This window comes from Aureobasidium melanogenum, assembly GCF_000721775.1.
Source record: "Aureobasidium melanogenum CBS 110374 unplaced genomic scaffold scaffold_28, whole genome shotgun sequence".
Classification (NCBI taxonomy): Eukaryota; Fungi; Ascomycota; class Dothideomycetes; order Dothideales; family Saccotheciaceae; genus Aureobasidium; species Aureobasidium melanogenum.
In genome coordinates this window covers 81,037-95,238 of record NW_024470080.1, presented here as the reverse complement: position 1 = coordinate 95,238, position 14,202 = coordinate 81,037, and the positions used below count along the sequence as shown (strand labels likewise).

Below are 14,202 nucleotides of genomic sequence, written 5' to 3'. Positions count from 1 at the left end.
CCACCCTTCCGTCTCTTGCTCAAGGAGTCGGTCCTTGGCCCCACAAAATGGAATTGAGCACGCTATATGGCGAATACTCTTCATCAACCAACGCACTCGTGTTAGAGGGAAACACACTCGAGTGATCCACCCCAGCCATACCAGGACTCTCAGTGCTATCCGCCACACTGCCACCCGAAGGCGCCATAGCAATATCCTCGATGAATCTTGAAGGTCTCGATTCCTGGATGTTGAGTTTCTTGAGTGCGGTAATGGCTCTTTCCATAGGTGCTGCAAGTTCTTGCGGGTCGAGTGCTGATTGCATATCTGACATGAGAGCGACAAATCTGCCCAAGAGACGGCGCGCGCGTTCGTTGTGGGCATGCTCGCCCATGATGCCGAGGAGGAGTGCGGAACTCAGACTGCGGTGCACGGCAGCCCAAGACTGTCTTGCATATGGTGTGATGTTTTGTAGGCCGAGGAAAGCTTCTACTGTGCTGACCAAACTGTCAATACAAGTCTGCTTGAATGCTTTGGAAAGCTCGTAGCTGGCTGTGCTGGGGCTGATGGCTGGTCGACATAGCTCTGAGACTATGTACGACACGTGTAGGTAAAGTGCCCAGTGCTCGAGTGACTCTTCTACCGATTTGCAAGTGCGCGAGTCACGCAAGTAGTCGGCTGTGCCTGCCATGATGTCGTCAATCTCGTTTCTGTGATTCGTGATTCTGGCAAACAATTCGCGCGAGCTCATGGTCTTCGTGCGGTCGCGTACAATCTCAAGTCCGACCCTGCAGAGCCTGTACATTGCAAGGTGGTAAGGTGGGATTTCAGTGTATGCGTTCGGTGCTGGCATACTTGAAGGATCGATATATGCTGTAGTTGCGGCGCGATCGTATGTGATTGATAACAGACTGTCTTGCCAGACAATCGACCACCAAACCTTGGAGCGAATTGCCTTGGTCTCGACGTCTGCGGCAGGTGGACAGCTGCGGTGCAGACCTAAGCTCATTGCCAATCTCAGTGTGAGACCCATAAGTGACCACGAAGTGCCCGCGTTCATGTTGTTAGAGATGACCTGCATACATGTTAGACGCTGATATCGTGCACGTAAGCAAAATCACCTACGTTTCCGAGAATCAATAGCGTTTGGATGCTCTCTAATGTCACATGTGATAGGAAATTGGTAAAGCGCAGACACTCGAAACTACAACACACTGCTTGCTGTCAGTGTTCTACTCTCGTCAGCTCACGGCTTTGTTTCACGTACTGTAGACTTGAGATGTCAATTCACGTTCTTTTCGAGGCAGACCAGAGCATTGACAACCACTCGCCAGTACAGCGAACAGCAGTCCAACCCACTCCAGATTCTTGTCGTATATCGCTTGCTCAGAGACTCCAGGAAGAGGACTGTCGGCAGGCAAAGATCCGGCTACACCCATCTGTTCGTTTCTCTTTTGTAGGAAGCGCGTCAAATCCATCTCGAAAGTTGAGATGTCTGCAACACCAGGGAAGATGATGTTTCCCAAATTTTGATAGTACCGGAAGAAGGATAAGCATTGGCTGTCGGTGGGGATCGTCTTGGCCAATTCTTGAGCGCGTGCAAGAGAGCCATGGGCCAGTCCCCAGAGGTCCACGAATGGATACGTCGCTGTCTCGTTATCCAGGCCGAACATGGGCAGAATAGATCTGCCAAGAATTTCCTGAACTGAAGGCTGCTCGCGATCGCCTTGACCCAAAGCCATAACAAGCGCGGGTACTGAAGAGCCTCCCAGATGTACAGTTTGACCGGTTAAATCATTTCGGGCGTGAAGTCCATGAACAGTAGTATGACGAGTGAATTGGTTGTTGATCCATGGCTGAGCACCTTCGGCCTTTTGCGTAGTACTTGATGGTGAAGAACGTCCAGAAGGGTTTTGAGTCGGTCTATTCGAGCTTCTCATCTCCCGGCGCAAGTCTTCCAGCGCAGACTCAACATTGTCGAGTTTTCGACACAAATGATCAAAATTCGACCGCGAAAGCGTGACCGTGTTAGCGTTCAGCGCAGGAACCCCACTGCTAGTACCCGCAGCAGGAAGCGCAAGGGATGCCGAGGATGAAGAATTGTTCTGTTTCTTGTTAGGCGGATGGTAGTCGCATAGCTCAGGATGCTCGCGCTCGACGCAGGTGCGGCATGGCCTGGCAAGATCACAGCGAACTTTTCGTTGTCGACACGGATAACACGCCTTGTGCTCGCGCGCTTTTCGTTTGCGCCGCAGAAAGTCGTCCACCTCGGCCTTGGCAGGCACTTCTGCTGCCATTGGATTTGTGTTCGGCGTGCCACTCTCCATTGCTGCGCGAACACCTTTCTCTCTGACCAATTGATTGTTGCGTGTGCAAGATGAGAAACATGGAAGATGGTTTTTGGTGGCGGGCTTACCGGGTTAAACAGCCTTCCGGGCAACCTTCCGGTGCTGTCAGAGCCCGATGTGAAACCCAACAATCTCAGCCAGTGCCAGCACGAGTCAAGCTCACCGAGGGCTACGATATGAGAAATATTTGAAACCCAGTAACGACTCGACAAGTGAGGCCTCCAATTGCTGATGGAAATCTTGAATGATTATGCTGACGACTTGCCTTTGCGTAGGCATGCCGAAGGACCTAGGTTGCAAAAGGCTTGGCAAGATTGGAAAGTGTCAAGCGGAAGCTAGAACGCTCTGGCTACGAATATGTCACCCTGAATCACTTTGGGGGAAGAGATGGCACCAAACGATGAATACGAGGTTAAAAAAAAATACAAAAAAATACAGTGATTCAAATATCCTATGCTACATAGGGGGGGTATCTTGTAAAACCAAATGTCCTGAATGAAATCAAACCAAGACTCCTGTACAATATGCAAATGCAACAATATTAACATGATCCGCAAAAGCATGTGTATCATCAAGGCGACTTGCCATTGACGACCATTGAACCATTGGTGTCTGTTCTGTTGAACGACGCCACGGATGTGATGGTGGATGCGTGGCGCATAGCATGCTCCGCGCGTGCGTCCTCGTAGTCTTTTCTGCTAATGCCGGCAGCTGGGCTAGCAAACCCACTGCCACCTCCTGCAGTAGCGGCAGAGCTACCAGCAGGAATCTCTTCTGCAAGTCTCTCGGCCATGTGAGCGTCATACTCACGCTCGCGTGCCTGAATCGACTGGGGGTCGAGCTCGCGAGCAGTCGCAAGCAGATCGAGAGAGCCATCGGATGCGGCATCGTCGTCTTTGTCTCCTTCTTCGTCGTCCTCATCATCACTCTCATCGCTGCTCATGTATGCCATGTCGATGGTTTGTGGTGCGGTGGCTGGAACGTCATGAACACGATCAACATCAGGAATCATTGAATGGTAATCTTCGAACTCGGACTCATCGTCATCATACTCATCGATGTCCATGAAGCAGGAGGCAGGTGGAAGCTCGGAAGGAGGCAACTCCTGGTGGAAAGTGCCTACGACTTCTTCCGTGAAAACTGCTGGTTGCTGCTTGTTCTCCTTGAGAAGTCCGGCAATCTTAGGAGAGTACGACTTTGGCTGTACAGGTGGAGCCGCAGAGGTAGGGTTGCGCTTGCGCTCCATCTTGACGTTGACGGAGAAGTTGTCAGAGGGATAAATGCCACCAATTCCTGAGACCTCTAACTCGATCTGGTCTCTTGCCGGTCCAGATGCTCCACTCGCGTCAGAGAGGGGAGAGGTACTGGGGAAGTTGAGCTCGAGAGCTTCGGGGATCGGGTTGTCGTCCAAACTCATGGCCTCGGGAAGATCCTGGGCCTCGTCAAGAGGACCGCGAGATTCCATGATGTCTTGTTGACTTGCTTCAGAGGGCCTTGGGACACCGAGTGCGTGCTCGGTCGTCGTGTGGTACAAAATAGGGTTGTACATCATGGCGGCTTCTGTCTTCGGCTCGCCACTAAGGTCAGTGCAGAATTTGGCATTGTTGTAGAAAATGATGGGACCATTGTCAGTCTTCTTCTTCTGTCTCAACGAAACAGTGCGAATACCAGAGCTAGTCATGGCGGAGGAGTCGCCGCCTGGAGGAGCCAAAAACTGAGACTCAGTTTCATCTTCTTCGGACGAAAGATCGCTATCATCTTCGCTACTGCGGTGGAAAAAGAGAGGAGTGTAAGTGAACTTGCTGTCTTGCTGCTGCAACAATCTACGTTTTGCAGATTTTGCGCCAGCTTTGTGGTGAGAAGATTTCGAGCGCTTCTGAGGACTTGTGCCGTTAGGAGAGTTTCCATAAGTTGACGGCGAGCTTCCATCAGTATCGCTAGCCGATCTTGTGATGGTTTTGCCGCCCTTCCAGCGAACCTTGCGACCGTCTTCAGAAAGCTCGAACTTTGTGCTGAAGTCAAGCAAAGCCTTCTTGGCGAATTCGGGAGTGACGTTCAGGGTATGAAGCTGAGCCATGTTGAAAAGGAAATTCAAATAGATCCAGCCATGGCCTTCTTCATGAGCCTGCATAGTGCTAGGCTCGGGTGGTGAGAAACCAAGATGACGGATATATTGGAAGTTATCACGAGGGTTCTGAGCGCGATGAGGATCGAGGTCCAGAGGTCTCGTAGGTCGCTGCTGAGGCGAGAGACCTGCAAAATCTTTTTCGACAACATTTGAATTGCCATCGGCTCCTTGGGTAACCTCGGGTCCGCTGGCTTCTTCGGCGCTTCGGTCTTCATCATCCTTCATGATAGGAGCTTCTCTAGTGCCCTCAGTCTTGGCAGTTTGACCGGTAGCTTCCAGAGCACTTCTATCAGCCCTCGCGGCCATCTGCGAAACCTCTTGTTGCTGCATAGGGTGATGGTGGTCGCCCATGCCAGCACCAGTTCCAGCAAAGATTTGCTCGAGACGACGGACAACGAGCTTCTTCTTTGAGTACTCAGTCATGACTGCAGGATGTTGCGGCAATAAACCTTCGGGGATATCGTGGAGATATGTCTGGATGTTGTTGGTACGAGTCTTGCTCGAACGACGATATGGGTGTCTACTTTGCTGGCCGCTGTTAGAGTTAGAAGTGCCAGAGGCGGAGGCAGAAGCTGAATTGGAAGCATAGGCAGAGTCGGCGAAGTTGGACGACGATGAGGCCGTCTTATGGGTCTTGAGAGTAGGAACACCGCGGTCGTAGAGGTTGCTGCTCTGCGAAGTAGGACCAGCGTTTGCCTGACCAGCGACGTTGACAGCAAAGTTGCGCAGGATGTCTTCCAGTTCGCGCCTCTTAGCCGACGACAGACCGTGGACGCGGACCTCGAACAGTTTCTCATCCTTCAAATGTGCGTCGTGCAACTTCTCGTACTTCTTCAGACGTCTCTTGAGCTTTTTGTTCTGGACAGTAAGGTCATCGATGACGGCGCGGAAGTCCGAGCTACCGCTATCCTCGGTATCATTCTTTTGCATCAGAGCATGCATGGGGATGTGTGAATCGAGCATTGCGCCCGGTCCTCCATAGTTCGGAGTCTCTTCCGAAGACGAGTGTTGGAGGAAGAATGGAGGATCATCTGGCGGCGAGGGTTAGCCAACAACGAGGTAGAGTGCATTTCCAAGACTTACTGTCGATGACGGTGCTGTTGTTGCCATCGGCGTTGTTGTTGGCGCCATCGAACCACTTGTCGGCGTTACTGCTCTCACCAGAGTCGGCCTTGCTCACGTTAGGCTTGTTACTCGAAGGCGAGCCGCTGGAGGCTTCGGTCTGAGTGCTCTTGCTGTTCTTCGAGTCCGGCGAGGGGCCTGAAGTGTGTCTGAGAGAGACGGAGCGCTGAGCAGGTGGCCTCCTAGGGTGAGGGGGGCGCAGGTAGGCTTCAGAAGCCATATACGCGGATGTGTTTGGAAAGCGTCGATGCGGTTATGTGTAGTGATCAGGTACCAGTACAGATAGTAATATGTCTATAGTCCAGGAGGGATTAGTGTGCTGGGCGGAATAGGCATATAGTTGAATAGAGCTATGTATTTGTTCAGGTGGGAAGGAGCGAGCAGTTGTAATAGGTCAGGTAGGGAATATCAGGGAATGGCGTAGGGGCAAGAGGTCTGAGAGGCAGATCTGAGCATCGAAACACCTACTTCTGATCAAGCAAGATGGCAGCGCGCAATCACAGATTCCAAAAAAAAAGCAGATCGCCTTGGGCATCGCAGGTCGCGAGACGTATCGACCGTCGATTCACGTGGTGGGGGATCAGAGTCCGCAACTGCCCTTGATTGACTCTGCAGGGAAGCGAGACACAATTTTGCGGCCATCGTTCCTGTTGCTCCCAAATCGCGTTTCTTGGACGTGCTCTGTGCGGCCTACACGCTTCGATCCTCAGGTCCTTCTGTGAAGCCCTGAGGATCGGGCTGTCTCGATTGGAGGCCGCGCTTCGTCATGCCGAGAATTATGTCACAGACCCTGCCAGACACACAAACACGCCGCGAGTTCTAGACCTCCGGATTCGACACTCCGTTGCTGCAAGACCTCCTGGATCGTTCTCGGCTATATTCTTCCGCTTTCCAGACTCTTTCGAATCTCAACTTCTGTGCAGCTCTATCGATATGCTGAGTAGAATTTGTAAGGAAGAGTTGCGCAAAATGCTGTCGCGATGCTGTCCTTCTTGACTGTTCTGTGGACTAACAGTTCGCCTCTCACCTTTGCTCCTTGTTCGACCAACCAAGCCACCATCGGCGATGCACTCGTTTGTACGCGCCTAGATTTCCCACTACCTGTCCCCCATCATCCATCACGTCGGTCGATTTGCATCCAGAAGTCTGATGGCTGTATCCAATCTCGATTCAAGGGCTAGGCGCCTTGCCTTCCGGTCTTCTGCCATATTGTGGTCTAACCCGCTTAATCCTCAGCGTCGGATAGCTTGCCGTGTATAAGCCTATTTCGCGTTTCTTTGAGGAAACAATCAGCTGTTTATTTAGGGCTTGGGCTCATCAATATTGTTTCGCCCTTGCAGAACAACTGTTCCGATGCATGATCGTCCCATCCTGATTTCTCGCAATACTTGGTATTGGTTCAGGCCACGCACTACACTTCGCGATTTTCAGCATGCGTCTCATCAGTACGTGGTATGAGATGCAACTGAAACACCACGCACAGAACTACCATTCTATGTGCAAACATCAATCTCAACTTACAAACCTACTGATGGGCTGATCTAAGAAGGTCGATCAGATTTGAGATTGACCATATATGAGCCTATGAGGCTGTCGGCTTGGATTCGGAAGCTCCTCCGAGACGAGCTGTGATTGGCAGATCTTCAAATCTCCAGCAGCCACATTCAGACTCCTACGTGGAGACCTCTTCACCTCACCATCGGCTTGCGCATTGTTTGTGGATTCTCTTTCGAAACAAAGGAGCTATTGAATTGCTTACTCTTGCTTACACGCCAATGTTAGCGTGCACGAGAAAAGCTGTTGAGTCGCAGGCTGATCACCGATCCCTGGAGTCAGTCTAGAGCCGCATCAAAGGGGCTATTGATTTGAATCATCGAGCAAATCCGAGAGCGAGGTGGTTTTCGATTGATGGTGAACTTCGACGAGCTATCGCAAGCCTCAATAATTACTACGATGGTGGTGGTTTATTATGCTGGTCCGCCGTTGATTGCTCTCATTCAGTCTGGCCATCTCGGATTGTGATACCTACCTGTTCTCGAGTTCACAATTCTGTCCGCATCGTGTCTGCACCACACGTTGCGGTCCTCAAGTCGCATAGCTTTCCCACAAGCAACGCGGAGTGGCCGCACAAACCTCAAGCCCCAACCACAAAACACGGTCCAGTTCTTGTCAGATCGGTCGATTGCTGTTCGGATGCGGCAACCCAAACTCACCGCGGCTCGAAGCAAAAGCTGGGTGCCGGCGTCGACGGATCGTTTTTGACAGGCCCGCCATTCGAGAGCTTTTCCAGTTGTGTTCGTGTGGCTTGAGGCAGTGCGGAAGAATTACCGTCCCTCCGATGGTTGTCGTCGATGGGAATTTCGATGTCCTCTACCCTTGTACCATGCCAGACCACTTCCACACATCGCGCAGTCGGGCTGTTTCGCGCTTGTCTACTCTACAACCTTGCTTGCGTCCTGGCGACTACTAGACGATGTCGCTGACGTCCGTTACTTATCACGTCCAAAGCAGCTCGTGCTATGGTATTCAAATCTTCGATGTCGTCGTCGTCGTTTCCGCTCGGAGTTGCTCCCGGCGTCGACAGCCCCAACATTCTTGCATGCATCGGCGATGAGATGAGAATTTGTTTTTTCTTCTTATTTTACATTTTCCTTTCCTGCTTCTTTTCGTCATCTCACGTCATGTGGTAAACGTCGCAGTCACCACTTTTGTTGGATCAAGCCTCAAGGCTGCTGACACCACTTTTAGGAGCAGCTCTCAGCCATCTCTCGGACAACCACAATCGTGTGATTGTGCTTCAAATCAACGATTTGGTATATCATGCCGATGGTACTCCACTCACACCAAAAACGTGATGAGTGCGCCAGGAAACCCTGAGAACTGCAGGATAATATTACTGCCGATTAAGCGACGGCGACTCGATGCTCACTGTTCGGAGCGTATTCGACCCTGCAAGCACAATTTCCTTCTCGAGTCGCATCGACACAAATCCCAGCGGACGGGAGTCCACTCCGTATAAGAACAATCGACAGTCCAGTCGATCAGTCTCCGCCGTGGGTTGTCGATGATCCGGTGATGCGATCTAGGAAGTCAGGAACGTCATTGACCCTGCCATTCTCTTCAAGAACGGAGGTTTTTCCGTCCTGTAACAACAAGAGAAGCAAATGCTCGCCCGTTCTAGAGAGCTAGCTGTCGAAGCATCGAGCGGACCACTTAAGTGATGATGGTGATGGCATTGTGCGAGGTAATCGCATCGCAACACTTTTCCTACTCATCATGCATGACCAGTGCTCTAGTCTTGGGACACGCCGCACAAGGATGGCAAGGCTAAACAGAAGCCCCCTCTGGAAGAATCCCAAACGTCGTTTTGTTCGGCTCCTTCGCGAGGAAACAAGCCATTTCAGCCTTCTCGGGTTTCTGTTGCCGACGAACAAATCGAAGATTTGCCAGGCAGGGCTAAGAGGTTTGTATGGGTTTCTGGCTTGATCTAAGGTATGTGTAGACGAACACGAAGCCTTCATAGGAGGCTTGTGTTATTGTTCTCGTTGTCGTGCTCGGGTATTTTTGTCTTGCTGTTCTTGGGGGAGGTTTAAAAAAGTACAGGGTCACCACCACAACATATTCTCTGAAGTCAACGTCGACGAGGACATGCCTCCAATGCGTTGCATATTGTTCCAGAATGATAAAGGTAGGCTATTAAGGTATGCTCGCTTGAATGAAGCAAGTGTGTAGTGGCTGGTATGTGTCTGTTGCCGTAATTGCAATTTCGTTGGTCATTTTCCTCATCTCGCCTCAAACCAATACTCATACCTCGTCGCCATTGTCACGACTTCCCGATTGCCATCAAATGTGGAAGCACCAGACTCATAAACAGTCAGAAGCCGGTGAGCAAGGAATACAAGACTTGATTCGCGCTCCATGAGACTGCGAATTAGTACCATCTACACGTTATCTCTAGTATATTGACTATAGCTCTGTCAAAAGGCCATAAGTACTATAGCCATCGCCACACGATCATAGATACTAGAGAGCAGGCTCTTCTAGGTTGACTGTTATCTAGCAATCAACGACAATGGGAACAAAAGATGCGGTCGGAGGTGGGCAAGTAAGTGCAACGCTATCTTAATCATTTTATCCTTATTCAACTATACCTCTCTGTATCTAAGAAGCACCTAGATATGCACAATACGTTGTGCAACATATCCTCATTCTAGCTAGCTTGTTGCTTCCTGGACTGCTTCGGCAAAGACGCCAGCGTACACTGCTACACCTCGAGCTGATTGAACGTTTTCTGTCTACGATCAGCTATACTGTCTTCTGCCTTCGCGATCAGAAAGTATCAACATTGGGGAAGATCTTACTTGGTCGCGTGCAGAGCGAGCTGGGTTTGACCGGAACCACATAAAACGAAGAGATTGTACGCTGTGCTTAATATGCAGGGGATGATGAATGACTTTTACATTATACGATATTATGAGGTCGAGTGAAGCATCACGCTCTGGCCAGAAAAACCAATGTCCCAAATCCAGATGCCGATAGTCAAACCTCCTAAGCGTTCTTAGTCGCTTCGTCCTCGACCTTGGCCTTCTTGCTGTTTGCTTCTTGGTTCTCATCTTCCAGCTTTCTCTTGCTTGCTGGAGCGGCAGCAGCAGCAGGCTTCTTCTTCTTGATCAGGCCGCTGAGATCGTTGGCATTTGCTGTTGCTTCAGCGATGCGCTGTTTCTGATCAGCGGGGGTTTCACCCAGCATACCGCCCAGAATGCCGCGCAGAGGGTTCTCCGCAGCCCCCACAGGTGTCTTGAGGTCGACGAGCTGTGGCAGACATTAGTTGTTGTAACGTGATAGATACCTATGGTGCTGGGACTTACTCGTTGCTCCATCTCGGACATCATCTCCTTCACATCCTTGATTTCCTTCTTCTTTGCTTCTTGCTTGTCGGCTGGGTGGGATGACAGAGAGGATTCTTCCTTCTCGACTCGTAGGCGGCAGGACTCGATGGCCAGTTCCATGTGTGTTACTGCTTCCTTGCGCAGATCTTCGTCAACGGCCTCCTCTTTTTGAGCACCTTGTTCCACTGCCTCGGCGTTTGTTGTAGTTACTGAGGCAAACTCCATGGCGAGTGCCAGCTTGAAGTGTGCTTCTGCGAGAAGGCTAGACTCTAGAGGGTACAACTTCTGCTTCAGCTCGAGTGCTGAGCGACCTTCGGCGACGGCCTCAGGGAAGTTCTCGTTCTCCATAGAAAGTTCAGCTTGGAGATCGTGTGTGTCGGCAAGACGATCCATAACCTGTCGTGCTTCGGGGTTATCGACGAGTGTCTCCTTTCCTTTGCCTTTGCTGTCAGAGTGTTGGGGTATCGTTTCAAGCTTGCGGGTGAGAAGGACGCGTGCAACGTCAAGAATCTCGTATGCGATAGCAAAATCATCATCCTCTTCCTCTTCCTCGCCATCCTCTTCAGCATCGTCGCCTTCGTCCTCGCTGTCTGTCCAGTTCTCGTCGCCGGTGATTTGGAAGAAGGGCTTGTTCGCGGGTTCGTTCTCCTTCTTTGTGGCACTGCCATCCTTCTCTTCGACGACAGCTTCAACAACCTCCTCTGCCATCTTTTGGTCGCCGTCCTTGAGGGCATCGTTGTTCGCAGCACTTGACTTGGTCTTGCGCTTCTTCTTCTGAGGTTCTCCACTGCCAGCAACTTTGTTTCCTAGTACGTCGCTCTTGCTGACAGCCAGGTGGTACAAACAGCGACCGTATTGATAGAGCAGATCTGCGTTATCCAGGGACATTTCACCGTTCAGCTGCTCCTGCAGCTCCGAGGCTTGCGAGTAGAATTCCGAGGCAGCGGCATAGTTCTTGAGCGAGTATTCTTTGGTTGCGGCAGCTTGTAGTCTGGCGAGATTTGCTTGTGCCTCCTCTCTATTCTCGATCTGGGGAGTTTCTTGAGCTGATTGCTCTTCGGCGACAGCGTCGAGTGGCTGTTGTTGTTCGGGCACTGACATGTTGATTTGTGATTTTAGGATCCGATGGAAGACACAGGCGCAAAATCAGTCGTCAGTGGATGATTATAGCAAACAAAAGTGAAGAGTGGACAATGTTTAGGTGGGTTGCTCGGCCAATCACATGAAAATGGACGTGAAAGCACGCGCGCCTTCCGCGTCGACGCGAACATTGAAACCACTTTAGGGAAGTCGCGTCCACCACAAACCAATCGACAACACAAAAGACCAGTCACTCTCAAAATGGCAACCACGATTCGCCTGCAAGAGAATGCTGTTCCTTCCTCGAGTCCTGCCTTTGGAACGCCTGTTCATCCCATCAATCCTCGAGATAAACGACCTGCGATTCCTCCGCCAGCATTCAAGCCTTCGATTCCTACCATTCTACCAATCCTCCTCCCACCTGCCAGTCTGAGACCTTTGGCCTTTCGAACATTCACAAAGAAACATAACCTCACCCTCAGCTCTCCCGCTTTACAATCACTAGCTACCTTCATCGGTAAACACTGCGGCTCTGGATGGCGTGAACGAGGAACCGCAGAGGGTGTCCTCGAAGAAGTCGCAAAAGCTTGGAAAAAGAGTGGTGGTAGCTTGATTGTCAATGATGGCTCCTTGCTCAAGAATATTCTCAAGACTATCGAGAGCCTGATGACCGGCGGCAAGGTTACTCAAACAAAATCAAATCTCAGCAGACAAAGTAGTTTTGCTTTCGCTGGTGAGAGTCAAGACCTTTCAAGACGATCAAGTCTGGTCGACACTTCTTTCCAGTCACAAGATGTTGGAGAAGATGATGATGATGCAGACATTCAAGATCCTCGAGCATGGATCAAGGTTGTCAGTGCCAACGAACAGCCCAGGTTGAGCTACAATATTCACAAGAAGCACTTTGAGAAGATCACGACAAAATCCTCTCTCCTTCCTTCACCAACTCACAGGACACAACTCTTCCGCGATCGTTTCAACCTAATCCATCAGCGTCTGATGCGCAATGAAGCCTTCCAAGCTCCTGCAATCGCCAACACTCGCTCGCTGAAACGTCAAGATTCAACTTCTATACAGCAATTTTACAAAATTACCCCTATTGCAAACCTCTTGGGTAGAAATGGCAGTAACCATGTCTTGCTCGGCATGCTGGTCATCACCCCTACTGGCACTCTGGCATTGAACGATTTGACTGGAAGCATCACTCTGGACTTGCAGCATGCGAAACCTCTGCAAGGCCTGGACTCATCATGGTTTTGTCCTGGCATGATCGTCTTGATCGAAGGTGTATACGAAGAGGAATACTCAGGAGCCGGTGCTAGTGGCCTGGGTGCTTCCACTGGTGTCGGTGGTACTATTGGAGGAAAGTTTATCGGTTTCAGCATCGGCGGTCCTCCATCTGAAAAACGTAACGCAACACTAGGCATTGCCGACTCGTCAAAACAACCAGATGTCGGTCTTGGAGGTGGCTTTGGCTGGACAGACTTCCTCGGCCTGGGTAGTGAGAAGGTCATGGGAGCTAAGATGCGTAAACTGGAGAAACGCCTTCTCGCACCTACAGAAGAGCAAGCCTCTCAACAACGCAAGATGGTCATACTAGGCGAGATTAACCTGGATGACCCATCGTCACTAGAGGCTTTGCGTGCTGTTCTGCGTGTGTACGCTGCAGAGGATGAACTCACGCCTTTATGTTTCATGCTCGTAGGCAATTTCGTCAGCCATCCAGTCATGGCTGGTGGCGGTAGTGGCGGCAGCATCGAGTACAAAGAGTACTTCAATGACCTTGCCACTGTACTCTCAGACTTCCCTGCACTCTTACGAACTTCAACATGGGTCTTCGTTCCTGGCGACAACGATCCTTGGGCTTCTGCCTTCAGTGCTGGAGCCAGCAATCCTGTTCCACGCCCTCCCATCCCTGGTCTCTTCACTAGTCGCGTCAAGCGTGCTTTCGTTGCTGCCAAATCAGAAGCACCTCTCCCAAAGTCAGATGACAGCAACGTACCTGTCGAGCCAATCTGGACATCCAACCCCGCGCGTGTATCGATCTTCGGTCCAGCCCACGAAATCACGGTCTTCCGCGACGACATCTCCAGTCGTCTACGCCGCAATGCAATAACCTTTGGCAAAGCTACTACCGCAGAGGACGAAGACGATGAAATGGCCGATTCAGCGCCTGCGGAGATCCCTACACCCACGCAAATCGCCCGTAAACTCGTTCTGTCGCTGCTCCCACAGTCAAATCTTTCACCCTTCCCTTTGTCTACGCGACCAGTGCTCTGGGATCAGGGCAGCGCTATGAGCCTGTACCCTCTTCCGCATACTCTGGTCTTGGCTGATGCCGAAGCACCGGCATTTGCAGTCACGTTCGAGGGCTGTCATGTCCTAAACCCTGGACGACTTTGTAGAGATGAGGGAAGAGGTAGACGGGTAGCTTGGATCGAGTATGATTGCTGGGCTAAAAGAGGTGAAGTCAAGGATATTTGGTCATCGTGAGCGAGTGAATGAGATAATGTTAGGTGGCTTGTTGCATAGCGATGGAGTTTGTTTTCAATGGATGGGCATAACGTATGTAGAGCAAATGAACAGTACGATCAAATGGCATGGACTCCTCTCTTGTCTGAAGATACGTTCCTTGATTATTGTTATTATTGTTTTT

At 50.9% G+C, this 14,202-nt stretch overlaps 4 protein-coding genes across 4 annotated transcripts; 1 reads left to right on the top strand and 3 right to left on the bottom strand.

The window, feature by feature from the left end:
- Nucleotides 1–19: 19 nt before the first annotated feature.
- M437DRAFT_58469 (uncharacterized protein) lies at nt 20–2,306 on the bottom strand (the record flags this gene model as incomplete). The annotated part of the gene is made up of 3 exons (XM_041023406.1): nt 20–1,054; nt 1,105–1,196; nt 1,247–2,306. The coding sequence occupies 3 exons, from the start codon at nt 2,304–2,306 to the stop codon at nt 20–22; spliced, it is 2,187 nt and encodes a 728-aa protein (XP_040875878.1).
- A 592-nt stretch (nt 2,307–2,898) lies between these two features.
- On the bottom strand, nt 2,899–5,797 carry M437DRAFT_58124 (uncharacterized protein; the record flags this gene model as incomplete). Its single annotated transcript, XM_041023346.1, has 2 exons — nt 2,899–5,486; nt 5,539–5,797. 2 exons carry the CDS (start codon nt 5,795–5,797, stop codon nt 2,899–2,901), a joined length of 2,847 nt encoding a protein of 948 aa, XP_040875877.1.
- Nucleotides 5,798–10,233: 4,436 nt separating this feature from the next.
- Nucleotides 10,234–11,471, bottom strand: M437DRAFT_18439 (uncharacterized protein; the record flags this gene model as incomplete). Its single annotated transcript, XM_041018956.1, has 2 exons — nt 10,234–10,389; nt 10,446–11,471. Coding segments are annotated over 2 exons (1,182 nt in total), but the record flags the coding sequence as incomplete, so codon positions are not given.
- Nucleotides 11,472–11,807: 336 nt separating this feature from the next.
- M437DRAFT_78618 (uncharacterized protein) lies at nt 11,808–14,039 on the top strand (the record flags this gene model as incomplete). The annotated part of the gene is made up of 1 exon (XM_041027017.1): nt 11,808–14,039. One exon carries the CDS (start codon nt 11,808–11,810, stop codon nt 14,037–14,039), a length of 2,232 nt encoding a protein of 743 aa, XP_040875875.1.
- Between the last annotated feature and the right edge of the window lie 163 nt (nt 14,040–14,202).